The sequence below is a fragment of the Crotalus tigris genome, unplaced genomic scaffold (genome assembly GCF_016545835.1).
Source record: "Crotalus tigris isolate CLP2741 ecotype Arizona unplaced genomic scaffold, ASM1654583v1 scf7180000020497.760770, whole genome shotgun sequence".
NCBI classification, from domain to species: domain Eukaryota; kingdom Metazoa; phylum Chordata; class Lepidosauria; order Squamata; family Viperidae; genus Crotalus; species Crotalus tigris.
In genome coordinates this window covers 357,457-385,156 of record NW_024098046.1, presented here as the reverse complement: position 1 = coordinate 385,156, position 27,700 = coordinate 357,457, and the positions used below count along the sequence as shown (strand labels likewise).

General features: G+C 48.9%; 1 protein-coding gene across 4 annotated transcripts in view; it reads right to left on the bottom strand.

Annotated features, from left to right (window-relative positions):
- ABR (ABR activator of RhoGEF and GTPase) overlaps positions 1-27,700 on the bottom strand; it is a 166,536-nt gene that overhangs the window by 51,265 nt on the left and 87,571 nt on the right. For all 4 annotated transcript variants that reach the window (XM_039366945.1, XM_039366944.1, XM_039366946.1 and 1 more), the window contains 10 exons: positions 27,027-27,079; positions 23,882-24,022; positions 22,219-22,340; positions 20,999-21,164; positions 18,950-19,072; positions 14,136-14,211; positions 11,683-11,787; positions 6,168-6,242; positions 3,958-4,055; positions 3,208-3,339 (listed from right to left, as the gene is read on the bottom strand). In XM_039366945.1, the coding sequence (XP_039222879.1) occupies positions 3,208-3,339; positions 3,958-4,055; positions 6,168-6,242; positions 11,683-11,787; positions 14,136-14,211; positions 18,950-19,072; positions 20,999-21,164; positions 22,219-22,340; positions 23,882-24,022; positions 27,027-27,079 (1,091 nt within the window). The remainder of the gene's footprint in view (positions 1-3,207; positions 3,340-3,957; positions 4,056-6,167; positions 6,243-11,682; positions 11,788-14,135; positions 14,212-18,949; positions 19,073-20,998; positions 21,165-22,218; positions 22,341-23,881; positions 24,023-27,026; positions 27,080-27,700) is intronic.

Genomic DNA, 27,700 nt, shown 5'->3' with positions numbered 1-27,700 from the left:
TGGCAGGAAAGGTCATAAAAGGAGGCAAAACTGCCTTAAGGACGGTCTGGCTTATCAACAGACACTTTGGCCTCCATTGTGGTCCCTTCTAGCACTGATGATGTTACGTAATTTGGCTAATGAAATGTCTGTAAGAAAACAGCCCAGCTCAGAAAGGACCAAGGACATCACAGTCCTCGTCCTCCTCCTCTTCTAGCACTGATGGTGCTACCCAGTTGGGTCATGAAATGTCTGCAAGGAAACAGCTAAGCTCAAAGAGGACCAAGGACACCACAGTCGTGGGTCTCCTCCTGCTCCATGTCTTCCTCCTCCTCACATACCCAGTCCCTTCTAGCACTGATGACGTTACCTAGCTAGGTCATGAAACATCCGCAAGAAAACCAACAAGCTGGACCAGGACCCCACAGTCCTCCTCCCCCCCCCCAAACCTCACTTCCTTCTAGCCCTGATGATGTTCCCTAGTTGGGTCATGAAACGTCCATAAGAAAACCAACAAGCTCAGAGAGCACCAAGGACCCCCATAGTCTTCCTCCTCTTCCTCCTCCTCCTCCTCCACCCCCCCACAAACCTCACTCCCATAGCCCTGATGACGTGTCCTTAGTTGGGTCATGAAACATCTGCAAGAAAACCACCAAGCTCAGAGAGCACCAAGGGCCCTGTAGTCCTCCTCCTCCTCCTCCTCCTCCTCCTCCTCCTCCTCCTCCTCCTTTTTCTTTTCTTCCTCCTCCTCCCTTTCTCCTCCTTTACTCCACAATCCTTCCTCCCTTTTAGCACTGATGGTGCTACTTAGTTGGGTCATCATGAGACATGTACAAGAAAACCACCCAGCTCAGAGAGCACCAAGGACCCCACAGTCCTTTTCTTCTTCTTCCTCCTCCTCCTCCTCCTCCTCCTCCTCCTCCTCCTCCTCCTCCTTTCTAGCACTGATGATGTTCCCTAGTTGGGTGATGAAACGTCTGCAAGAAAACCACCCAGCTCAGAGAGCACCAAGGACCCCACAGTCCCCCTCCTCCTCCTCCTCCTCCCAGCACTGATGATGTTAGATAGTTGGGTCATGAAACGTCCGCAAGAAAACCCCCAAGCTCAGAGAGCACCCAGGACCCCCACAGTTCACCCCTGCATTGCCAACATTCTCTTCTATTTTACTTTCTTTGTTCCTAATTCTTGCCAGTCCCAGCGTACGATGCCAATAGCAAACAGGTCCCACCTCACAACCTCAACACGAAAAAGCAACACACTCCATCAAAATCTTTGACTGTTTCTAAGCTGCACGTGATTTATGCCTCTTACTGGGAAATAAACCAGTCAATTGGGGCCTTCAATGCTTCCTCCCTCCCTCTTAAATTGAGTCAAACATAAAATATTTGGAATTACTGTCAAATATACAAGCAAGGAGGGGGAGAGGGAGAAATTCGGAGGAAAAATCAGCAGAAAAACACGGGGAATGAGGCCTCCGAACCAGGCTCCAGGTATTCCTTGACTTACACACTTCATTTAGGGACCGTTGCAAGTTACAACGGCACGAAAAAAAGTGACCTATGACGAGTCCTCGCCCTTACGACCATCTCAACATCAGCGACCAGCATGCATTTAGGATGGTTGCAGTGTCCCAGGGTCATCTGATCGTCCTTTGTGACCTTCTCGGCCGGCTTCCGACAGGCGAAGTCAATATTGAAAGTCAGATTCGCTTAATGACCGTCTGGTTCACTTAACAACCCACAGCGATTCGCTTAGCCTCCATGGAAAAAAGGGCCATAAAATCAGGAGCAAGCTCCCTTAACGACCGCCCTGGCTTTGCGATGGTAAGTCAAGGACTCCCTGTAATGCCCCTGTTTCTCTTTCGAAGCAACAAATCCCACAATTGTTCTGTACGGCGGTTTCGTTTGGAAAAGGCCAGCCAGAGTCTTAGATTTCCCCCCACCCCTTTTTTTTTACTGGGAAGGAAATCTTTTTTCTGTTTGGAGGATGAAATGAAAATAGCTCTTTGCATGAAGGACTGGCAAATATTTCCTCTTTTTTTCCTTTTTTGTCTTAAATGTGTATTCTATGTATTTATCAAATTCATACTTATCAAATTCATATCTCACGGTGCGAGGGACACAGCCTCTCTCAATCTCCTTCAAAAAGACTCTAATGTAGTATTTCTCAACCTGGCTCACGTTCACTTAAGTCCATCACAGCATGCTGGCTGGGGGATTCTGGGAGTGGAAGCCCACCCCTCTGAAAGCATGCTGGCTGGAGAATTCTGGGAGTGGAAGTCCACCCCTCTTAAAGCATGCTGGCTGGGGATTCTGGGAGTGGAAGTTCACCCCTCTTAAAGCAAGCTGGCTGGGGGATTCTGGGAGTGGAAGTCCACCCCTCTTAAAGCAGGCTGGCTGGGGGATTCTGGGAGTGGAAGTCCACCCCTCTTAAAGCATGGCTGGCTGGGGAATTCTGGGAGTGGAAGTCCACCCCTCTTAAAGCAAGCTGGCTGGGGGATTCTGGGAGTGGAAGTCCACCCCTCTTAAAGCAGGCTGGCTGGGGGATTCTGGGAGTGGAAGTCCACCCTCTTAATAAAGCATGCTGGCTGGGGGATTCTGGGAGTGGAAGTCCACCCCTCTTAAAGCATGCTGGCTGGGGGATTCTGGGAGTTCACCCCTCCTAAACCATATTGAGTAGGGAATTCTGGGAGTGGAAGTCCACCCCTCTTAAAGCAAGCTGGCTGGGGGATTCTGGGAGTGGAAGTCCACCCCTCTTAAAGCAGGCTGGCTGGGGGATTCTGGGAGTGGAAGTCCACCCTCTTAATAAAGCATGCTGGCTGGGGGATTCTGGGAGTGGAAGTCCACCCCTCTTAAAGCATGCTGGCTGGGGGATTCTGGGAGTTCACCCCTCCTAAACCATATTGAGTAGGGAATTCTGGGAGTGGAAGTCCGCCCCTCTTAACACATGCTGGCTGGGGGATTCTGGGAGTGGAAATCCTCCCGTCTGTAAGTGGGAAAGGTTGAGAGACATTGCTCTGATTTGCAGATTGACGGCTCAGCTCCCCTGCCAAATGCAAGCAAGGAAGCAAAGTGGCTCCATCCCTTTTCTTGACAAGCTAGCTTTCTACTTGCAAGGAGATGCAACCCAATGCCTTCTCTCCCTCCGATTCCTCTGTGAAAAAGGTTCCTGAAAACAGACACTTTTTTTCCCTCCCTCCCCCCGCCCCGCATGCTATGGCCTCCGCACCTGGACCTGCCACTTGCCCACGATCCGGTCGACAATTTCGTTGTTGTCTTTGTTCAGCTTGGTTTTGTCGTAACACTTCTCGTAGCAGAGAATGCGCAGATACTGGGAGCCTTCCAGCTCTATCTCAAACTCCTGCAGAGTCAAACAGGGAGGAAATTTATGGAAACAGCAAAGGCAGAGAGAGAGAGAGAGAGAGAGTAAGAAAAGTAGTACTACTACTACTAGTAGTAGTAATAATAATAACAACAGCAACAATAATAAAGTTGGAAAGACCTTGGAGATCATCTAGTCCAGGGCTTTTCAACCAGTGGTACAGGTACCACCTGTGGCCCATTGGCACCTGGCAGGGGGTACGCGACCATCCTAGAAAGGTGGTAGCTGGGGAGGGGAATGAGCTGAACCGGTGGCAGCACCGCACAAGCCTGAGCGAGAGACGGCTGGAGCTGCAGGGCTGTCAGGGCTGAGCGGAAGCCCCAGGATCAGTGCCGCTTTCCAGCTGATTGGCGCTTCTTTGGGGCTGTCAGGGCTCAGTGGAAGCGCCAGGATCAGTGCCAGGATCCAGCTGGAGCTCGGCGCTGATCCTGGTGCTTCTGCTGAGCCCTGAAGAAGCGCCGATCAGCTGGAATGTTGCAGCCTCTCCAGGGTCTTGTGATTTACATTCAGAAACTTGGCAACCAATTCATATTTATGACGGTCACAGTGTCCCAGGGTCATGTGAAGTGACCCAAACCTGCATGGCAGATGTCTTACCTCGTTCCACTGCGGCTCCGTTGTGTCCCGGAACACTCGTGTTTTGGCTTTGCTGACAAAGTACCCAAAGGAATCCACTTCAAGGGTGCAGTAGAGGTCTAAGAACATCGGGAAGAAAAATAGGAAATCAGTTTTATATTTCAAGGGGGGAAGCTCTTAAAATTCATCCCTCAGGCCAGTGTTTCCTAACCTTGGCTGGCTGGGAAATTCTGGGAGTGGAAGCCCACCCCTCTTAAAGCAGGCTGGCTGGGGAAGTCTGGGAGTGGAAGCCCAGCCACCTTAAAGCAGGCTGGCTGGGGGATTCTGGGAGTGGAAGTCCACCCCACTTAAAGCAGGCTGGCTGGGGGATTCTGGGAGTGGAAGCCCACCCCACTTAAAGCAGGCTGGCTGGGAATTCTGGGAGTGGAAGCCCACCCCTCTTAAAGCAGGCTGGCTGGGGGATTCTGGGAGTGGAAGTCCACCCATCTTAAAGCAGGCTGGCTGGGGGATTCTGGGAGTGGAAGTCCACCCATCTTAAAGCAGGCTGGCTGGGGGATTCTGGGAGTGGAAGTCCACACATCTTAAAGCAGGCTAGCTGGGGGATTCTGGGAGTGGAAGTCCACTCCTCTTAAAGCAGGCTGGCTGGGGGATTCTGGGAGTGGAAGTCCACCCATCTTAAAGCAGGCTGGCTGGGGGATTCTGGGAGTGGAAGTCCACACATCTTAAAGCAGGCTAGCTGGGGGATTCTGGGAGTGGAAGTCCACTCCTCTTAAAGCAGGCTGGCTGGGAATTCTGGGAGTGGAAGTCCCCCCCCTCTTAAAGCATGGATGGCTGGGGAATTCTGGGTGTTGAGGTCTACCCATTTTAAAGATGCCAAGGCCGAATACGACTGCTCTAAGAGAGGATATTTGGCTCCTGACTTGAAAAAAGACTTTGGAGGGTGATCTATTAACAGCCACTCCTCACCAACCCTCTCAGAACTGCTTGCTGACTCAAGATCTGCCCATCTAAGAAGCAAAAGCATCATGATGGGGAATTGAGGAGGGGGCAGCGGAAAGGCCTCGGGTTAACTCCGTCAGGACAGGTAAGCTTCACTCTTAAAGGAGAATATTTGCAGCTCAGGGTTGACATGGGGGGTCCTTATTGCTCTTCGAGCTTAGAGGTTTTCTTGCAGACATTTCACTGCCCAACTAGGTAACATCATCAATGCTAGAAAGGAGTGGGGTCTGAAGAATGGTGGTGGTGGTGGTGGTGGAGTAGTAGTAGTAGTAGTAGTAGTAGTGGTAGTAGTAGTAGTAGTAGTAGGAGGAGGAGGACTGTGGGGTCCTTGGTGGTTTTTGAGCTAGATCAGTAGTTCTCACCCTTTCTAATGCCGCGACCCCATAATACAGTTCCCCATGTTGTGGTGAGCCCCAACCACTTATACATCACCATGTGCCAGGGGCATGGCCAAAGAAAAGGGGGGGAAAATGGCGGATAGCCTTGTTTGGTGACCCCCGTGAAATGGTCGTTCGACCCCAAATGAGGTCCCGACCCACAGGTTGAGAACCACTGAGCTAGATCATTTTCTTACAGATGTTTCATGGCCCAACTAGGTGATGTCACCAGTGGTAGAAGGGAGAGGGATTTGTGGAGAAAGAGCAAGGGAGGAGGAAGGAGTGGAGGAGGAAGGGGAAGGGGTGGAGGAAGAGGAAGAAGACTGTTGAGTCCTTGGTGCTGTCTGAGCTGGGTGGTTTCCTTGCAGATGTTTCAATACCCAACTAGGTAACATCACCAGTGTTCGAAGGAAGAGGGATTTGTGGGGAAAGAGCAAGGAGTAGGAGGAGGAGGAGGAGGAGGGGGAGGAAGAGGAGTGGTGGGAGGAGGGGGAGGAAGAGGAGGGGGAGGAAGAGGAGTGGTGGGAGGAGGAGGAGGAGGAAGAGTGGTGGGAGGAGGAGGAGGAAGAGGAGGAGGAGGAGGAAATGGATTGTGGGGTCTCTGATGCTCTCTGAGCTTGTTTTTTGCAGACATTTCATCACCCAACTGGGGAACATCATCAGTGCTAGAAGGGAGGAGGAGAGGAGGATGGATGTAGACCCAGAACTGCCCCCTGCATCCCCCCCCCCACACACCCTCCCTTGGTGAATCTGCAGCTGGGTCAAATCATGCCCCACAAGACGCCAGAGAGGGGAAGCCACAGGGAAGATGCGAAAAGGAATTGAATGGATCTACGAAATCCGTTTGGCACTTACTGGCAGATTGCTTGAAGCCCTTGACCGAGTGGACAATCACGTGCAAAAAGCCACACATTCCTAAAGGTTTGTCATCTGTGGAGGAGGAAGCGGAGAGGGAGAGCTACTTATGTGCCTTTATTTATTTTTTTTGTCTCCCAAATTTTCATTTTATTTTCAAAGTTGAAAAAGGAAAATTACAGGTGATCCACAGTGGTTCTTTTAGAACAGTGGTTCTCAATCTTTTTAATGCCACGACCCCCAATCGGTCGTAAGTCGAGGACTACTCAACCGGTCGTAAGTCGAGGACTACTCAATGGTGCAGCACCGTTTGCAGACTGGGACTTTTGGCGGGCTCAGCAGGGCAGAGACAGCCTGGACAATTCCTATTGGCTTTTGAAAGCCAATAGAATTAGGCTCTATTCAAGAGAGTCTATTCTATTGGCTTTCAAAAGCCAATAGAATAAAAGGGAGGAGCACAGCTAAGGAAAAGGGGGGAAAAATGGGGAGACTATGTTCCTCAATTTTTAGGTTAATTTTATATATATATATATATATATATATATATATATATATATATATATATATATATATATTCAAAAGATAAAAACGAGCACCAGGAGGTAAAACAATTAAATGTTTAATAAATAAATAACCTAGCTTTCAATGGCTATATTGCTGCCATCATCGTCAGGGTGTTAAAAGCCAGAGGGTGGGGGAGCTCGTTTATAAGCACAAACGCGCCTGCACACGGCTCATAGACCTCGTTATGGGGCCCGGTCGATTGATCCTTTCATCACTCATGTCAGAAGTATTTCTGAGTTCTAAGTTCTTGCAGCTGATTACTTCTCTGTTGCGTGCGGCTCCTAGGCTGGGAGGCGAGCATTCCATGTCACTACGCACTAGAGTAACATGGGTAACTGCAGACCGATCCTGCGAAGAAATCCCAGATCTGGCTATCTTCCTCCCCCGTGTCTGATGTGTCACTCTTAGGGGGCATGCTACCCCATGCGTGCTCCCATCTTCCCCTATAGCCCCCAATCCCATATATATAAAAAAAACCAAACAAATAAATGTGAGCACCAGGGAGTGCTAAAAAATTTAATAAAATTTAGTAAAATGTCAATAAAATTACAATAAAACCAATAAAACGCCTAGCTTTCGTCAGCAACTGCTGACATCATCAGGGCTCAAAATGCCGGTCAGCCCCAATGCCTGTAACAACTCGATCACCCCGTTTAGCAGTACCAACCCGAATGCGCCAGCGGGAAGTGTGGAGTGACCCCGAAGAAGATGCACAGGGGAGGAACACCAAGAGTGGGGGGGAGAGAGTAGTGAAGACTGATGCTCCTGATTGCCGTATAGAGAACATCTAGGGCGAGTTAGTTAAACTAGGTGGAATGTATAAAGATTGGAGATAAAGAGAGGAGACTCCTGGGAGCAACGACTACCAGATCGTACTCAAAAAGGGGAGAAACGGCCTCATTAACATGTTTGGTGAATACGACCCGCTCACCCCACCCCGCAATGCCGATCTGCCCGTATCAATAGGCAACACGGAAGAACCCTCAAGGCGGCACCGTGCAAGCAAGGAGCAAGGAGGAAACAGGGGGTGTGATAGCAATTAAGTTGAATAACATCTGCGGAGACCATGATTGGGGAAAACACAAAGAAAATAAGAGAGTGCATTGCAACGGGGCAATCAGAATGGAGTAAAAAAGGGGGGGATGGAGGTGTGCAACTAAACAAAGTGGGTGTGGCAATTAAGCAAAAAAAGAGGGGGACGTTCCACCAAACCCCAAATTTGGCAAAGAGAAAACACCCGATGACAGTTATATAAGCAAGAAATGCAAGAAAGCAATTATTGCTAATAAGAAACCGGGAAACAGCCTATTCCATCATGCCCAATGACAAGATCTAGGAGCCGGGTGCAGACTCTGGCCAATCTATAAAGAGGACTCTCCTACTGACCGGCATTTTGAGCCCTGATGATGTCAGCAGTTGCTGACGAAAGCTAGGCGTTTTATTGGTTTTATTGTAATTTTATTGACATTTTACTAAATTTTATTAAATTTTTTAGCACTCCCTGGTGCTCACATTTATTTGTTTGGTTTTAAATATGGATATACCCAGGGATCATATTTTTAGTGTAATTGTTAACATATCTATCTATCTATCTATCTATCTATCTATCTATCTATCTATCTATCTATCTATCTATCTATCTACATATGTGTCTTTGATAATTTTGAATATTGGAATCCCAGGTATGGACATTTAAAGTCAATCAGATAAAAAATAAAGAGCTCTGGAATGTAAGGTAAAAGGCTTTTTTTAAAAATTAATTGCTGAGCTTTCGTTAACAACCTGTTAACATCATCAGAGCAAAGGGCTAAATGAGAAGGGGGGAGTATGCGCATGATTTTACATAACAGTGAGGCATGTGCACATAGCATGCTTAAGAAGCTCTTAAAGGCGTAAAGCAGTCAGTCTCAAGACCATTTTCAAAAGTCGCGCTTGTCAGCTGTTTGGCGCATAGATCCAGCGTGCCTATCAGCTGTTCGCTGGATCTACGCGCCAAACAGCTGACAAGCGCGACTTTTGAAAATGGTCTTGAGACTGATTGCTTTATGCCTTTAAGAGCTTCTTAAGCACACTATGTGCACATGCCCCACTGCAACCGTTGTTTGTTATGTAAATTTATGCGCATACTCCCCCCTTCTCATTTAGCCCTTTGCTCTGATGATGTTAACAGGTTGTTAACGAAAGCTCAGCAATTAATAAAAAATAAAAAAGCCTTTTACCTTACATCCCAGAGCTCTTTATTTTTTATCTAGTAATAGTAGTAAAGTTGGAAGGGACCTTGGAGGTCATCTAGTCTGATTGACTTTAAATATCTACATATATATATATTTAAAAATGTGCAAAAAATAAGCGAATGACGAATGGCTTTTATTTCATTTGCTCAACTGCAACCTAAACAATGCGCTAGGAAGGGAAACATCACGCTAAAAAGTGAGATTCACCAGATTGCACACAGGATCTTGTTAATTAAAGGGGCTGCTGTGCTTGCAAAGAGCAGAGAAGCCACTAATTTGGGGGTCACGAGTAGGAAGGAGCCCCCACCGGGCTTTGTTGCCCATAGGCTGGTTTTTAGGAACCGTTGTTTTTTTTTTTTGCCATGTGCCCTGGGTGAATCGCTGAGAGGTTTCACATAATCATTTTAACGAGCTTAAAAAGTGTCTTAATTGGCCGCCACTTTTCCCAAGCAACTTATGGCTTAACAACTCCAAGTATTAAGTAATGACTTGGAAAAACAAAACAAAACAAAAGCTGTTTGGTGGCCTCCCACGCTTCAAAAAACGAAAAAAAAAAAAAAAATCTTATTTTCCCCTGAACAGTTTGCAAAGCATCTCTTTGCAAGCATACCGCCACCTAGTGGTAGGAAAAGGACAAATTTGAAAATTGGAGCTTAATAATAGTAACAAAAACAATAATAATAATAATAATAAAAAGTTGGAGGGGACCTTGGAGGTTATCTAGCCCAACCCCCTGCTCAGGCAGGAAACCCTTGAAACTTGTATGAATGTAAAATTCATAATAGAGGTACCGTCCTCGACTTATGACCACAACTGAAGACCAACATTTCCATCGCTAAGCGGGACAATTGTTAACGAGTGAGTTTTGCCCCAGTTTATGACCTTTCTCGCTGCAGTTATAAGGGGAATCACTTGCAGGTCGCAAAAGGGGATCACGTGACACTCCCCCCCCCAGGATGCTGCGACCGTTGTAAATACGAGTCAGTTGCCAAGCATCTGAATTTTTGATCCCATAACCATGGGGAATGTGCCGACGGTCGTAAGTCTGAAAAACGATCACAACTCATTTTTTTCGTGCCGTTGTAAATTTGAATGGCTACTAAATGAATTGTTGTAAGTCAAGGACTACCTGTGTGTCCAGTGGTGGGATTCAAATAGGTGAACAACCGGTTCTTTGTGTGGATGTCGCTTCTGGAAGTCCGTTCTGGGCTCGGGCAACAAAAAATTAGCTACCGGTTCTGCCGAAGTGGTGCGAACCGGCTGAATACCACCTCTGTGTGTGTTGTTTTTTTCTTATTTGTTTTAATTATAAGACACCCAGAGTCTCTGTGAAGTCCATCAGCTAGTAGCAGTAGTAATAATAATATTATTATTAATAATAATAATAAACAGTAACAACAACCTGTGTCAACCATCAGCACTCAGTTTGATTGTTCAGTTGACTGAAGTTCACGTCTAATTATTATTATTATTAATAATAATATAAATAAATAAATAAATAAATAAATAAAAAGTTGGAAGGGACCTTGGAGGTCATCTAATCCAACCCCCTCTTCAGGAAAGAAACCCTATATCATTTCAGACAAATGGCTGTCCAGTCTCTTCTTAAAAACCTCCAGTGTTGGAACACCCACAACTACTGGTGGCAGGCTGTTCCATTGGTTAATTGTTCTAAGTGTCACGAAGTTTCTCCTTAGTTCTAGGTTGCTTCTCTCCTTGATTGGTTTCCATCCATTGCTTCTTGTCCTGCCTTCAGGGGTTTTGGAGAATAGCTTGACTGTCTCTTCTTTGGGGCAGCCCCTGAGATACTGGAAGGCTGCTATTATGTCCCCCCTCGTCCTTCTCTTCATTAAACTGGACATCCCCAATTCCAGCAACCGTTCCTTATATGTTTTAGCCTCTAGTCCCCTGATCCTCTTTGTTGCTCTTCTCTGTACTCTTTCTAAACCAGCGGTTCTCAACCTGTGGGTCGCGACCCCATTTGGGGTCGAACGACCATTACACGGGGGTCGCCAAACAACGCAGTCTGCCATTTTTTCCCCCTTTTCCTTAGCTGTGCTACTCCCTTTTATTCTATTGGCTTTTGAAAGCCAATAGAATAGACTCTCTTGAATAGAGTCTAATTCGATTGGCTTTCCAAAGGCAATAGGAATTGTCCAGTCTGTCTCTGCCCTGCTGAGCCCGCCAAAAGTCCCATTCTGCAAACGGTGCTGCAAGTTGTCTGCAGCGAAGGCGAGCTGTCTGGAAGCTTCCACCCCTCCCTGCTGAGCAACTACCAAAAATGTAAGTAAAAGAGGGCCAGGGCTGGGAAGTGGGAGGCTGGCGGGCGCAGGGAGGGTTGCTGGTGCGTGTGGGGCCCGGCGGGTGCCTTACCTCCCTTGGGCTGGGCCAGCTGGTGGCCCAGCCGGTGGTCGGCCTGCGCCGTCTCTGCCACTTGCCAGCTATGCCTCGGCCGGCGCAGGGGGCAGCACCACGCATGTGCGGCGCTCCCGGGCAGGGAAAGTCCTCAACTTACAACCGGTTGGGTAGTCCTCGACTTACGACCGGTTGGGTAGTCCTCGACTTACGACCGGTTGGGGGTCACGGCATTAAAAAGGTTGAGAACCACTGTTCTAAATGGCTGTGGGAGGCTGCAATCGGTCGCAAACGGAAGCCAGCGTCCGAACATGCAACTGGCAATCCTGCGACAAAAGGGGCCAGGGGCCAAGCGCACTCACCGTCCGTGTTGCTGGTCAGAGGGATGTTGTGCACCGTCCGTAACTTGAAACAGGATCCCATCAGGTACTGCAGCTCCACTGAACTTAGCACAAAGGTCTGGAGATCTAAGGGGAATTGCAAAGCTTTAGCAAAAGGCCAGGAACACGGAGAGTCTCCTAGCTGGGGGGTTGGGGAGCGGAGGAAGGGAGGGGGGGCATCATTGTGGGAAGAGATGAGAAGGGCAGCAGCTTGGGAGAGACGCGGATGCAAAAATGGCAGCCCCAGTCACAAGGATGCGACGGAAAGCTGGCACTACAGAAGCACCCTTTGTCGGAGAAAGACCGGGGGTGGAGTCAAAAGAGGAAGAAGCTTAGAATCCCTGCGTAGCCACAAGCAAACTCAGCCCAGCCCTCCTTGAGTGCCGTGGAGCCTTGTCGAACTCTGAACAGGGGCTAACACCAAGAGTTGAGAAGAGTAATGTCAGGCGAGAAAGTCCAATTAAACCGAGTTGCTGCTAAAAGCCTCTACGCAGGGGATCTTCTCAACTGACAATGAGCAGCTGCTTGGAGTTAGATAGGGTCAATGCCCTCAAGGAAGGATGGATTTCGTTCACTGGTGGCTACGCAGAGATTCTAAGCTTCTTCCTCTTTTGACTCCACCCCCAGTCCTTCTCCGACAAAGGGTGCTTCTGTAGAGCCAGCTTTTCGTGACTCCGCCCCTAGATTCTGCCACTCCTTACCCTACACTCTTTTTCTTCACATCTTTTTCTCTTTCATATTTTGTTCCTTCCTTTCCTCCCTTCTTCTTTTTCAGCCTTCTTTCTCTCCTTCCTTCCCTCCCTTCCTTCTTCCTTCCCTCCCTCCCCCTCCCCCTCCTTTCCTTCCCTTTTCAGCCTTCTTTCTCCTTCCTTCTTTCCCCCTCCCTTCCTCCCTTCCTTCTTCCTTCCTTCCCCCTCCCTTCCTTTTTCAGCCTTCTTTCTCACCTTCCTTCCCTCCCACCCTCCTCCCTTCCAACCTCCCTCCCTTCTTTCTCCCTCCCTCCCTCTCCCCCTTCCTTCCTTTTTTCAGCATTCTTTCTCCTTCCTTCCTTCCTTCCTTCCTTCCTCCCTTCCTTCTGCCTTCCCTCCCTCTCCCCCTTCCTTCCTTTTTTCAGCATTCTTTCTCCTTCCTTCCTTCCTTCCTTCCTTCCTTCCTTCCTTCCTTCCTTCCTTCCTCCCTTCCTTCTGCCTTCCCTCCCTCTCCCCCTTCCTTCCTTTTTTCAGCATTCTTTCTCCTTCCTTCCTCCCTTCCTTCTTCCTTCCCTCCCTCCCTTCCTTTTTCAGCCTTCTTTCTCCTTCCTTCCCTCCCTCCCTCCCCCTCCCTTTTTCAGCCTTCTTTCTCCTTCCTTCCTTCCTTCTCCCTTCCTTCCTTTTTCAGCCATTCTCCTTCCTCCTTCCCTTTCTCTCTCCCTCCCTCCCTTCCTTCTCCCTCCCTCCCTCCCTCCCTCCCTCCCTCTTTTTCCCTTTCCCATTTTCTGTCCTTCTTGTCAGGTACAAAACCCCAGATCCACTTAAATCAGGAGTTCTCAACCTTGGCAACTTTAAGACTTGTGGACTTCAACTCCCAGAATTCCTCAGCCAGCTTTGCTGGCTGAGGAATTCTGGGAGTTGAAGTCCACAAGTCTTAAAGTTGCCTAGGTTGAGAACCCCTGACTTAAATGGATTTATTGCAATATAGCCTACACACATGAATATTCTCAACTAATAGCCAGCATCTGCTTAGTTAGTTAAGGGTCAACAGCAATCAAGGAAGGCTGGTCCTCTGGTGGCTATGTAGGGGTTCTAGGCTGATTCTTCCTTTGACTCCACCCGCAGCTTCTGCCATGCCTTCTCCTACATCAGTGGTGGCAAACCTATGGCACGGGTGCCAGAGGTGGCACTCAGAGCCCTCTCTGTGGGCACGCGCACCGTCGCCCCAGTCCTAGGCCTTCAGCTGGGTTTTATAAAACCTTTTCGCTTTAGGCCTCCGCCGCCGTGGGCAAAAAAAAAAAAGGTTCAATCAATCAGTTAATTTCAACTTCTCGCGGAAAAAAAAAAGATCTTGCAAAGTTGGAACTGATGGATTGAACTTTTTAGTCCCACCCAGTCTGCCGTTTCCACCGCAGCCACGCCCACCCAATGGGCCACGCCCACCCAATGGGCCACACCCACCCGGCACCCGACGATGCATAACTGGGTTTCGGGTTGCAGTTTGGGCACTCGGTCTCTGAAAGGTTCGCCATCACTAACCTACATCCTGCGACTCAACGATCAGCCTCACCCACAGAAAATGGGGGAAATAATATTTTGGGGGACGCATGGGGGGGCTCTTGGGCCTTGGCAGGAAGCCCTGCCCCTCGGTTCCACCCCAAGAACTTCTCGATTCATAGACCACCGGCCGAAAAACCAAGATGGTCCTCGTGGGGACTCAGGTGTTCCATCCACAGCATGGCTTACCTTTCTTCTGCAGTTTCTGGATCGCCTCCCTCCACTCCGACCGCTCGTAGTCCGAGGACAGAAGGAACAGGTAGCTCTAGGGAGACACGGGAGAGCAGGGAAAGGGGCTTTGTAAAAGGGGTCTGGGAAATCTCCTAGGGAGAGTGGTGGGGTCCTGGGGCTCTCTGAGCTGGGTGGTTTCCTTGCGGACGTTTCGTTCCTAAAGTAGGTAACATCATCAGTGCTGGAAGGGAGTGGGGTTTGTAGAGTGGAGGAGGAGGAGGAGGGGAAGAGGAGAAGAAGGGTGGGAGGAGGAGGAAGGGAGGGGGAGGAGCAGGAGGAGCAGGAGGAGGAAGAGGAAGAGGAGGAGAAGAAGAACGGGAAGAGGAGAAGAAGGGAAGAGGAGACGGGCGGGAGGAGGAAAGGGAGGGAGGAGGAGCAAGAGGAAGAGGAGGAGAAGGGTGGGAGGAGGAGGAAGGGAGGGGGAGGAGCAGGAGGAGCAGGAGGAGGAAGAGGAAGAGGAGGAGAAGAACAGGAAGAGGAGAAGAAGGGAAGAGGAGACGGGCGGGAGGAGGAAAAGGAGGGAGGAGGAGCAAGAGGAAGAGGAGGAGAAGGGTGGGAGGAGGAGGACGGGAGGGGGAGGAGCAGGAGGAGAGGAGGAGGAAGGGAGGGGGAGGAGCAGGAGGAGCAGGAGGAGGAAGAGGAGGAGAAGAACAGGAAGAGGAGAAGAAGGGAAGAGGAGACGGGCGGGAGGAGGAAAAGGAGGGAGGAGGAGCAAGAGGAAGAGGAGGAGAAGGGTGGGAGAAGGAAGAAGGGAGGGGGAGGAGCAGGAGGAGCAGGAGGAGGAAGAGGAAGAGGAGGAGGAGAAGAACGGGAAGAGGAGAAGAAGGGAAGAGGAGATGGGCGGGAGGAGGAAAAGGAGGGAGGAGGAGCAAGAGGAAGAGGAGGAGAAGGGTGGGAGGAGGAGGAAGGGAGGGGGAGGAGCAGGAGGAGCAGGAGGAGGAAGAGGAAGAGGAGGAGAAGAACAGGAAGAGGAGAAGAAGGGAAGAGGAGACGGGCGGGAGGAGGAAAAGGAGGGAGGAGGAGCAAGAGGAAGAGGAGGAGAAGGGTGGGAGGAGGAGGAAGGGAGGGGGAGGAGCAGGAGGAGCAGGAGGAAGAGGAGGAGGAGAAGAGGACGAGGAAGAGGAGAAGAAGGGAAGAGGAGATGGGCGGGAGGAGGAAAAGGAGGGAGGAGGAGCAAGAGGAAGAGGAGGAGAAGGGTGGGAGGAGGAGGAAGGGAGGGGGAGGAGCAGGAGGAGCAGGAGGAGGAAGAGGAAGAGGAGGAGGAGAAGAACGGGAAGAGGAGAAGAAGGGAAGAGGAGACGGGCGGGAGGAGGAAAAGGAGGGAGGAGGAGCAAGAGGAAGAGGAGGAGAAGGGTGGGAGGAGGAGGAAGGGAGGGGGAGGAGCAGGAGGAGCAGGAGGAGGAAGAGGAAGAGGAGGAGGAGAAGAACGGGAAGAGGAGAAGAAGGGAAGAGGAGACGGGCGGGAGGAGGAAAAGGAGGGGAGGAGGAGCAAGAGGAAGAGGAGAAGGGTGGGAGGAGGAGGAAGGGAGGGGGAGGAGCAGGAGGAGCAGGAGGAGGAAGAGGAAGAGGAGGAGAAGAAAAACAGGAAGAGGAGAAGAAGGGAAGAGGAGACGGGCGGGAGGAGGAAAAAAGGGAGGAGGAGCAAGAGGAAGAGGAGGAGAAGGGTTGGAGGACGAGGAAGGGAGGGGGAGGAGCAGGAGGAGCAGGAGGAGGAAGAGGAGGAGGAGAAGGGGAAGAGGAGAAGGGCGGGAGGAGGAAGGGAGGGAGGGGAGGGGGACGAGAAGGAGGAGCAGAAAGAGGAAGAGGAGGAGAAGAAGGAGAAGAGGAAAAGAAGGGAAGAGGAGAAGAAGGGCGGGAGGAGGAAAAGGAGGGGAGGAGGAGGAACGGGAGAAGAAGGAGGAGCAGGTGGAGGAAGAGGAGGAGAAGAAGGGAAAGAGGAGAAGAAGGGCTGAAGGAGGGAGGGAGGGGAGGAGGAGGAGGAGGAGAACTATCGGGTCTTTGGTGCTCTCTGAGCTTGACACCTTTCTTGCAGACCTTTCATGACCCAACTAGGTAACGTCATCAGTGCATAAAGGAAGCTCCTCTTATAATTCGTAGAAAGAAGTGACAGATTTGAGGAGGGGTCTAGGGCTGAGGGCCCCTTTCTCTGTCCAACACCCTGGAGACCCCTCTACAAAAGAAGACAACCAGCCCAGATGAACAAAGCGCATAGGCCAGGAATAGGGATCTATGGCCCCCCTCATGACTTGTGGACTTCAACTCCCAGAATTCCTCAGCCAGCATGGGGGAAACTATGGCCCTTTTATGACTCATGGACTTCAACTCCCAGAATTCCTCAGCCAGCATGGCTCAGCTTGGAAACCTCTCCCTTTCCCCTAAGCATGGCTGGCTTAGGAATTCTGGGAGTTGAAGTCCACGAGTCATAAAAGAGCCAAGGTTGCTTATCCCTGACTTATATTATATCTATGCAGAAACCTATTCTGAGATTTGTTCTTTAAATCCTGGTCTAAGATCTGACTTGATTTCAAGTGAGAAGAGTAAAAGAGTAACTTTTAATGTTTTTAGGAATTAATTTTGGCGTCCACAATTGCAGTGGGAGTGATGTCGATCTGAGGGAATTATACTGCTATTTCTTATACAGGTAGGTCTAGGCCCAGGTCTAGGCAACCTTGGCCCTTTTATGACTCGTGGACTTCAACTCCCAGAATTCCTGAGCCAGCATGGCTCAGCATGGAAACCTCTCCCTTTCCCCTCAGCCTGGCTAGCACAGGAATTCTGGGAGTTGAAGTCCACCAGTCATAAAAGAGCCAAGGTGGCCTACCCCTGGCCTAGGCAGAAGGCAGCTGCTATTTCTCAGCTGCTACCTGAGACCTTAAAAGCCCCTTGCCAGCAACCAACAACGCCCAGATAAGCCAAGATTAACTCTGGACCAGCAATCAAGGAGTAAACCATTATCCCAATCAAGGAAGGACCAGCTCAGACAAAACCAACAGGTGTGTGTCATGTGTGTGTTTCACTTTGAGAGCGGGCAACTAAATTTCATTTTTGATGTGTGCCTTTGCGCCCAGAGTGAAAAAAAATGACAATAAAGGTTATCTTATCTTATCTTATCTTATCTAAACAAGGAAGCAAAGAATCACCAAGAAGAAAACACGCCTACCCACACTGACAGGGCAAGCTGCTGTACACAAAAGAGAACAAACCCCACACTCCTTTGCACTGATAATGTTATCTAGTTGGGTCATGAAACATCTGTAACGAAACAACTAATCTCATAGAGCATCACAGATGACATTCCTCTGTTGGACGCCCCTCCCTTCCAGAACTGATGATGTTCCCTAGCTGGTTTGCAAGAAAACCACCAAGCTCAGAGAGCACCAAGGACCCCATAGTCCTTTTCTTCCTCCTCCTCCTCCTCCTCCTCCTCCTCCTCCTCCTCCTCCTCCTCCTCCTCCTCCCACCCCTCCTCCCACCCTTCTTCTCCTCTTCTCCTTCTTCTCCTCCACTCCACAAACCCCACTCCCTACTAATTCTGATGATATCATCTAGTTGGGTCATGAAACGTCTGCAAGAAAACCACCAAGCTCCGAGAACACCAAGGACCCCACAGGTGTTGTCCTCCTACTCCTACTCCTCCCTCCCTTCCTCTTCCTCCCCCTCCCCCCTTCTGCTCCTCTTCCCCTTCTTCTTCTCCTCCACTCCACATACCCTCTTCCCTTCTAACTCTGATGATGTTTCCTAGCTGGGTCATGAAATGTCTGCAAGAAAACCCAGCCAAGCTCAGAGAGCACCAAGGACCCCACCGTCCTCCTCCTCCTCCCTCTTCTCTCCCTCCCTTCCTCCTCCTCCTCCTCCTCCCCTCTTCTTCTCTTCCCCTTCTTCTCCTCCACTCCACAAACTCCACTCCCTACTAACTCTGATGATATTACCTAGCTGGATCGTGAAACGTCTGCAAGAAAACCGCCAAGCTCAGAGAGCACCAAGGACCCCACAGTCCTCCTCCTCCGGCCCTTCTTCTCCTCCACTCCACGTACCCCCTTCCCTTCTAACTCTGATGATGTTCCCTAGCTGGGTCATGAAATGTCCACAAGAAAACCGCCAAGCTCAGAGAGCACCAAGGACCCCACCGTCCTCCTCCTCCTCCCTCTTCTCTCCCTCCCTTCCTCCTCCTCCTCCTCCCCCCCTTCTTCTCCTCTTCCCCTTCTTCTTCTCCTCCTCCACTCCATGTACCCCATTCCCTTCTAACTCTGATGATGTTCCCTAGTTGGGTCCTGAAACGTCTGCAAGAAAACCACCAAGCTCAGAGAGCACCCAGGACCCCACAGTCCTCCTCCTCCTCCCTCTTCTCTCCCTCCCTTCCTCCTCCTCCTCCTCCCCCCCTCTTCTTCTCTTCCTCTTCTTCTCCTCCACTCCACAAACTCCACTCCCTTCTAGCACTGATGATGTTCCCTAGCTGGGTCGTGAAACGTCTGCAAGAAAACCACCAAGCTCAGAGAGCACCAAGGACCCCACAGTCCTCCTCCTCCGGCCCTTCTTCTCCTCCACTCCACGTACCCCCTTCCCTTCTAACTCTGATGATGTTCCCTAGCTGGGTCATGAAACGTCCGTAAGAAAACAACCAAGTTCCGAAACAACCCGCAGCCTCAGTTGACTTTTGCAAATTGGTGAGCCCCAGAAAGCCTCAGGGGATCCATGGGAACTGCACTTTCTCCCCAAGGAGCTGAAACCCTGCCTGCCCCAGAGAGTCACCCCTTCTCATCCCCACTTCCTACCTTGCCGTTGCGGTTGTGGATGCGCAAGGGGATGGAGGGCGAGTTGAGCAGCAGCCAAAACTCGTTGTCGAACATTTTCTTCTTGAGGCGCTCCATGGCTCGGCTCTGGCCTTTATTGGCCTTCTGCAGAGGAAGGAGAGGAGGAGGAGGAGGAAGAAGAGGACTTAGGACAGCTGAACTAAACCTCCCAGCTGGACCCTTGGCCAAAAGGTCTCCGCCCCACATCTTGAGGCTCCATATCTGCCCAGAGAGGACCTTGGAGAAGGTATATGCAGCGACCTTTCAGCAGTGGTGGGATTCAGCTGGTTTGTACCGGTTCAGTAGAACACCGCTTCAGGATGTCCGTTCTAGGCCTGGGAGGCCTGGAGGAGGCTTCCCAGGCCTAGAACAGCCCGCCAGAAGTGCATGGATGCCACTTCCAGAAGTCCGTTCTAGGCCTCGGAGGCCTGGAGGTGGCCTCCCAGGCCTAAAACGGCCTGCCGGAAGTGCACGGATGCCACTTCCGGAAGTCCGTTCTAGGCCTGGGAGGCCGGGAAGAGCCCTCTGAGTCCTAGAACGGCCCGCCAGAAGTGCATGGATGCCACTTCCGGAAGTCTGTTCTAGGCCTGGGAGGCCGGGAAGAGCCCTCTGAGTCCTAGAACGGCCCGCCAGAAGTGCATGGATGCCACTTCCGGAAGTCCGTTCTAGGCCTCGGAGGCCTGTAGGAGGCTTCCCAGGCCTAGAACGGCCTGTCAGAAGTGCATGGATGCCAGTTCCAGAAGTCCGTTCTAGGCCTCGGAGGCCTGGAGGCTTCCCAGGCCTAGAACGGCTCACCAGAAGTGCATGGATGCCACTTCTGGAAGTCCGTTCTAGGCCTTGGATGCCTGGAGGAGGCCTCCCAGGCCTAGAACGGCCCACCAGAAGTGCATGGATGCCACTTCCGGAAGTCCGTTCTAAGCCTCGGAGGCCTGGAGGGGGCCTCCCAGGCCTAGAACGGCCCACCAGAAGTGCATGGATGCCACTTCCGGAAGTCCGTTCTAGGCCTCGGATGCCTGGAGGAGGCTTCCCAGGCCTAGAACGGCCCGCCAGAAGTGCATGGATGCCATTTCTGGAAGTCCGTTCTAGGCCTCAGAGGTGGCCTCCCAGGCCTAGAACAGCCCGCCGGAAGTGCATGGATGCCACTTCCGGAAGTCCGTTCTAGGCCTCGGAGGCTGGGAAGAGCCCTCTGAGGCCTAGAACACCCACCACCAGAAGTGCATGGATGCCACTTCCGGAAGTTCATTCTAGGCCTTGGAGGTCCAGGCCTGCATCTAACAAGAGAACCGGTTGTTCAGGTATTTGAATCCCACCACTGCCCTTAAGGAAAACTGAACTGTGCTCGGGAAAACAAGGCCGCGTGAGAAAGAAACTCAAGATGGTCCTTTCTTGATTCTCTAATGTATCGAAGAGAATAAGATGAGGAAATACGGTCAAGCTTTCAAGATTCTGTTTATTCTTCTATCAGTTAAGTTGAGTCCTTGTACAAATAGTCCTCAAGTAGCAACTATTCGCTTAGTGACCGCGCAAAGTTACAATGGCACCGAGAAAAGTAACTTGTGGCTGTTTTTCACATTTAAACCACCATTGCAGCATCCTTGTTGTCATGTCATCAAAATTCAGGGCCTCGGCAACTGACTCATACTTACGACAGTCCCAGTGTAGTTCCCTTTTGTGACCTTCTGACAAATAAAGTCAACGGGGGGAGGCCAGTTTTGCTTCACGACCGTTTTTCTAACAACTACGGTGTCAGGAAAGGTCGTAAAACGGAGCCAAAGTCGACTTAACATCTGTCGCTCTTAAATTTTGGGCTCAGTTGTGGTCATAAGCCGAGGACTACACTTATTCAGCGGGTGTTTATCCTGGTATTTGAAGAGGGGTTGTTATTTTCTGACCCTTGAAGGACTGATACCCCCCCCCACTTTAACCCATGACAGCATCTTGGAATCTGATTGCCCAACAAACTAAAGTTAGCAGCTGTCGGCCATTTCCTTAAGTGAAACATGCAGTCGGCCGTTAAGTGAATCTACAGACCTCCTTTAGCACTTCGCTCTTCATCGAAGAAATCTTGATTTTCATGTCTTCCAGGTCGTGGTCAGGCATGGCCTGGACGTGCGGACACAGGTCAGACTCTTCCAAGGAGGGGAAGACCAGCTCGGCCAACGGGATGTACCACTTGCACTCGTACTGCTGATTTTTTCTGCGGAGGGAAGACCAAGCTCAGCCTGAACTGGCTCTAGAACGGTCTGGCCCAGCCCAAGAACAGCAGAGTAGGACAATCCAGCCAATAGACCGTGGATGGGAGACCACTAGGAGATCCCAGAGTGCTCACTTCCATATTGTGGCCAAGAAAAATCCAAGGAGCTACCAAGACTCAACCTGCACTTATCTTTTATCCAAACCACATGGACAGGGAAATCCTTTCTTATGCGGCTGACTACTAATTCTATCCTATCCTATCCTATCCTATCCTATCCTATCCTATCCTATCCTATCCTATCCTATCCTATCCCCGTGGTGGCGAACCTGTGGCACTCAGAACCCTCTCTGTGGGCACATGCACCGTTGCCCCAGTCCTAGGCCTTCAGCTGGGTTTTATAAAACCTTTTTTGCTTTAGGCCTCCGCCATGTGCAAAAAAAAAAAAAAAAAAAAAAAGGTTCCATCAGTCAATTTCAATTTCTCACGGAAAAAAAAGATCTTGCAAAGTTCGAATTGATTGATTCAATTTTTAGTCCCACCCAGTCTGCCGTTACCACCGTGGCCACACCCACCCAATGGGCCACGCCCATCCGGCACCCGACGATGCATAAGTGGGTTTTGGGTTGCAGTTTGAGCATTCGGTCTCTAAAAGGTTTGCAATCACTGTCTTATCCTATCCTATCCTATCCTATCCTATTCCATTCCATTCCATTTTCTATTCTATTCTATTTTCTATTATCTATTATTTTCTATATTCTATAGTCTATTCTATTTTCTATTCTATTTTATTCTACTATTATTCTATTCTATTCTATTCTATTCTATTCTATTCTATTCTATTCTATTCTATTCTATTCTATTCTCCAATCTAATCCAGTATTTTCCAGTTAGGCCACTTTAAGACATGTGGACATGTGGCTGAGGAATCCTGGGAGTTGAAGTCCTTCCTGTCTTAAAGTGGCCAAGGTTAGGAAATTCTGCTTTAATCATTTTCCCGCAGGGTCTCTTGTCCGCACGGCTTCTCCGCAGCCCACCCTCTTCCCCCAAGCCTCACCCGACGCCCGTCTTCTTCAACTTGGCGCAGAGTAAAACGTCCGTAAAGAGGAAAACGTGGCGCAGCTTGCGAGACCCCTCCGCCACCTCAACCAAGAAGCCATCCTTGACCAGCTGGCGGTTCTGCAAAGGAGGAAGAATGGTAAAAAAACCCAAAAACCAACAACCCCATAACTCTAGAAAGGCACCATGGCTTTTCCTATAGGACAGGATAGGGCCCGTTCCGAACGGCATGCTCAGAGGCTAACTGGGAAACTGGGACAATCTGAACGCCAACGATGGGCGGAAAGCTCGCCCTGGCCTGTGAAATGAGGATTTAATTCTAGGTTGAATCACACAAAGGCACTGGTTCTTATTTCGCAGCAGCGGAGAGGTTGCTGCAGGCATCAGATTGATTTCCTAAATCCGTCAATCAAATTTGTATAGCCCTCCATTTTATTTCAAAGCGACTCTGAGCAGCGTATAACAATCAAATAGAACCCCAATGTTAAAAAAAAAAATTACAAACCATTCGTTGTAAAAACATGATTTTTTTACTTTCATTCCATCGTCATTTGGTTGGGTAGGGATATCTATTTCTGATTATTTTAATGCTCTATCTATCTATCTATCTATCTATCTATCTATCTATCTATCTATCTATCTATCTATCTATCATCTATCTGTCATCTATTTATTTGCCTGTCTATTTATTATAGTCAGTGTCTGTCTGTCTTTCTATCTGTCTATCTATATCTATCTATCATCTATCTATTTATTAGTCTGTCTATGTATCTATCTATGTATCTATCATCTATTTATTAGTCTGTCTATCTATTAGACTATCTATGTATTTATCTATCTATCTATTAGTCAGTCTGTCAGCCTGTCTGTCTGCCTATCTATCTATCATTATGTCTGTCTGTCTGTCTGTGTCTCTGTCTGTCTGTCTGTCTGTCTGTCTATCTATCTATTAAATTTACAGGCCATTCATCTTACCTCAAAGTAATCTTAATTTATTTCTGATGATTTTAAAGCATAGATAGTTAGATGATAGATAGATAGTTACATCGATAGATAGAGATAATGATTCTTTAAAATCATCAGAAAGAATTCAGTATATAAATTTGTATATATATATACACATTTTATATAAAATGTAGATATGCAAATAGACAGAATGATGATAAATAGATATAATATAGATATGAAATAGATATATAGATACAGATATATACAAATTTTACAGGCCGCCCATCTTACCTCACGGTAACTGATGTTATAAGCTACCCAGAGTCGCTTCAAAATGAGATGGGGGGCAAACAAATTTAAGGAATGAATCAATCATAAATCAATAATCGTTATTAAAAACGATTTTTGAAAAATAACAAATGTTCACACACAGCCTTAGAATCCTACAACAGCCGTGTCGATTCCTTCTCGAGGCACTGCACTCATCCTGATCGCGTGAATGCGTTTCTTGACTCTGATAGAGCCTCCAGGCACAGCGGCAGTGTATCTTAAAATCCTGGCAACCTCCACCTAGGGAGGAATCTGCTTGGAACGGATTCATTGCTGACTATTGGTTGGGATCCCATTCTGGTCTAGAGAGAGAGAGAGAGTGTCTTTTTTTTTAGAAACCCCCCAAAGGCCTCACGCCTGTTATTGCCCAACGGCCTACTTGCCTCTCCTTTCGGGGTAGTGACGGCCGTTCTGCGAGGATCAATGTCCTCGTTGATGCTGGAGAGGAAATTCTGGGAAATCCGAAGCGCGTCCTGTAGCAGCGGGTAATCGGGGTGGTCGGTCGGCGTATGCTTCAGCAGATCCTGGACACCCCCCCAAAAAGCATTTTTTTAAAAAATCATCATAACAGAGTGGGAAGGGACCTTGAAGGTCATCTAGTCCAACCCCCTCCTCCCGCCCAAGCACGAGACCCCTACTACACCATTTCTGACAGACGTGGTCAGATCCTGGATGCCAGAGCCAGCTTCCCCATTACACAGGCAGTCCTCGACTTTCAGCAGTTCGTTTAGTGACCGTTCAATGTCACAATGGCACTGGAAAAAAGTAATCTATGACTGATTTCCACACTTACGACCGTTGCCGCGGTCAAAATCCAGATGCTTGGCAACTGACTCACATTTATGACGGTTGTAGCATCCCAGGGCTTGTACGATCCCCTTTTGTGACCTTCTGACAGTAAGTCAGTAAAGTCAAGTCAATGAGGGAGGCCAGATTCGCTTAATGAATATGTGATTCATTTAACGACTGCACTGATTCCCTTAATGACTGCAACAACAAAAAAAGTCGCAAAAATCAGGGCCAGTCACGTGATAACTCCTTAGGCCAGGGGTAGGCAACTTTGGCTCTTTTATAACTTGTGGACTTCAACTCCCAGAATTCCTGAGCCAGCATGAGGGGACTATGGCCCCTTCATGACTTGTGGACTTCAACTCCCAGAATTCTGAGCCAGCAATGGGGGAATTATGGCCCCCTTCATGACTCGTGGACTTCAACTCCCAGAATTCCTGAGCCAGCATGAGGGAAACTTTGGTCCCTTCATGACTTGTGGACTTCAACTCCCAGAATTCCTGAGACAGCAATGGGGGAACTATGGCCCCCTTCATGACTCGTGGACTTCAACTCCCAGAATTCCTGAGCCAGCATGAGGGAAACTTTGGCCCCTTCATGAACTGTGGACTTCAACTCCCAGAATTCCTGAGCCAGTATGGGGAACTATGCCCCCCCCATGACTCGTGGACTTCAACTCCCAGAATTCCTGAGCCAGCATGGGGAAAACTATGGCCCTTTTATGACTTGTGGACTTCAACTCCCGGAATTCCTCAGCCAGCATGGGGGAACTATGGCCCCCTTCATGACTCGTGGACTTCAACTCCCAGAATTCCTGAGCCAGCATGGGGGAACTGTGGCCCCCTTCATGACTCGTGGACTTCAACTCCCAGAATTCCTGAGCCAGCATGGGGGAACTATGGCCCCCTTCATGACTCGTGGACTTCAACTCCCAGAATTCCTAAGCCAACATGGCTCAGCTTGGAAACCTCTTCCTTTCCCCTCAGCATGGCTGGCTCAGGAATTCTGGGAGTTGAAGTCTACGAGTCATAAAAGAGCCAAGGTCGCCTACCCCTGCCTTAGGCTTAGCCATGCAAGTTCCCGCCCAATGGCGGTCGTAAGTTGAGAAGGACTGCAAGCTTATTATAAAAGATCCCCAAAGCCTTCCACATTTGAAGACCGCAACACGCAGATTGTCCTCTTTATAAACTAGTCTATAAAAAGGGGTGCCCCATTTTTACAAAGGCAATTTAGGTGTCCCCCAGCTGATCTAGCAGGAGCCCATCTCCCAGAATTCTCTGGGGCTGGTTTGGTAGGGCATTCTGGGATTCCCAGACTGCAAAACACTGGAGAACCTTGAGTTGCAAAATGGCTGCCTGGGGTCACCTGCCCAATGCCATCTCTCCATCTGCAACTTTGCTGCAAAAAACACCCACACTTTTTTATGGATTAGAAAGAATCGAGTAGAGTAGAGTAGAGTAGAGTAGAGTAGAATAGAATAGAATAGAATAGAATTAAAACAAGAATAGAATATAATAGAATAGGAAATAGAATAGAATAAAATAGAATAAGAAATAGAATAGAATAGAATTAAAACAAGAATAGAATAGAACAGAACAGAACAGAATTCTGGGAGTTGAAGTCCATAAGTCATAAAAGGGCCAAATTTGAAGACACCTGGTCTATGGATAACCTTTACTTCTAATATTTCTTTTCTTTAAAATAAAATCAAAAGAAAATAGTCAGCTAGGAAGGGTGCAAGGTTTGATAAAGACCCCATCACAACATGTCTGTCTGTCTGTCTGTCTGTGTATGCATGCATGTATTTTTTGTCAGGACATTGAGAAAGGACATTGACAAGAAGAATCTTGACAACATGAACAATGGGCCCTATCCCCCCCCAAAAAAAAATGACATGGAGAAAAGCAAGCTTTTACACCTGGGCAGGAAAAAGCAAAGGTACAAGTACAGATTAGGTCAAACCTGGCTTCAAAAATAGTAACTGTGAGAGGGACCTTGGAGTCTTAGTGGACCATCACTTAAACGTGAGCCAGCCTTGTGCGGCAGCAGCCAAAAAAGCCAACACAATCCTGGTTTGTATAAACAGAGGCGTGGAATCAAGATCACGCAGAGTATTAGTACTGCTTTATAAAGTCTTAGTAAGGCTACATCTGGGATCCTGCATCCAGTTTGGTCATCACATTACAGAAAAGATGTTGAGACTTTGGAAAAAGTGCAGAGAAGAGCAACTAAGATGATCAAAGGCCCGGAGACCAAAAAACATATGAAGGACGGTTGCAGGAATTGGGTATGTCCAGTATTTGAGGGGCTGCCATAAAGAAGATGGGGGGGGGTCCCCTTATTTCCCAAAGCATCAGGAGGCAGGAGAGAAAATCAAGGGATGGAAACTAATCCAGAAGTAAAGCAACCTGTAATTAAAGGAGAAACTTCCTAACAGTGAGGACAATTAACCAGTGGAACAGCTTGCCACCAGAAGCTGTGGGTAACATCCTTCATCACCAGAGGTTTTCAAGAAGAGACTCTGTTATTCTGCAAAGAGATTGGACCCCCAGATTGTCTGGAATGGTGTAGGGTCTCCTGCTTTAGTGGAGGGCTGGACTAGAAGACCACCGAGGTCCCTTCCAGCTGTATTCTGAATTAAATTTGCCACACACCCCGTTATCAGAAAGAGCTGGAAAGACCGCCTAAGCTTTCTTTCCTCCCCTCCTCCCCCCAAATTCCCTGTGGGGTTTTACTCACTTGTAACACACTGGTGCTTCTTGTGACTCGATTTATAGGCTTATACAGCAATGCTATAAATGAAGGAAGAGGGGAAAAAAATGATGGTGAGAATAAGGAATGTGTCAGGAGGAGGAATAAAGAAATACATCTTTTTCAACAGCTCTGAAAAAAGTTAAAAGTTGCTAATAAATTTAGATGTAGCAATAAAAAGCCTCTCTCTTCAACTGCATCAAAAACGGTAAATTGGTAGTCCTTGACTTTATGACCAGAATTGCAGGGGGTCTTCCAACCTGGCCTATTCTGGACCGTATAGCTCAGTGGTTCTCAACCTGTGGGTCAGGACCCCATTTGGAACGACCATTTCACGGGGATCGCCAAACAACGCAGTACGCCATTTTTTTTCCCCCTTTTCCTTAGCTGCGCTACTCCCTTTTATTCTATTGGCTTTTGAAAGCCAATAGGATAGACTCTCTTGAATAGAATCTATTGGCTTTCAAAAGCCAATAGGAATTGTCCAGGCTGTCTCTGCCCTGCTGAGCCCGCCAAAAGTCCCATTCTGTAAACGGTGCTGCACCAGTTGAGTAGTCCTCGACTTACGACCGGTTGAGTAGTCCTCGACTTACGACCGGTTGGGGGGGCGCGGCATTAAAAAGGTTGAGAACCAGTGGTATAGCTCTATGTAACCTCGTATA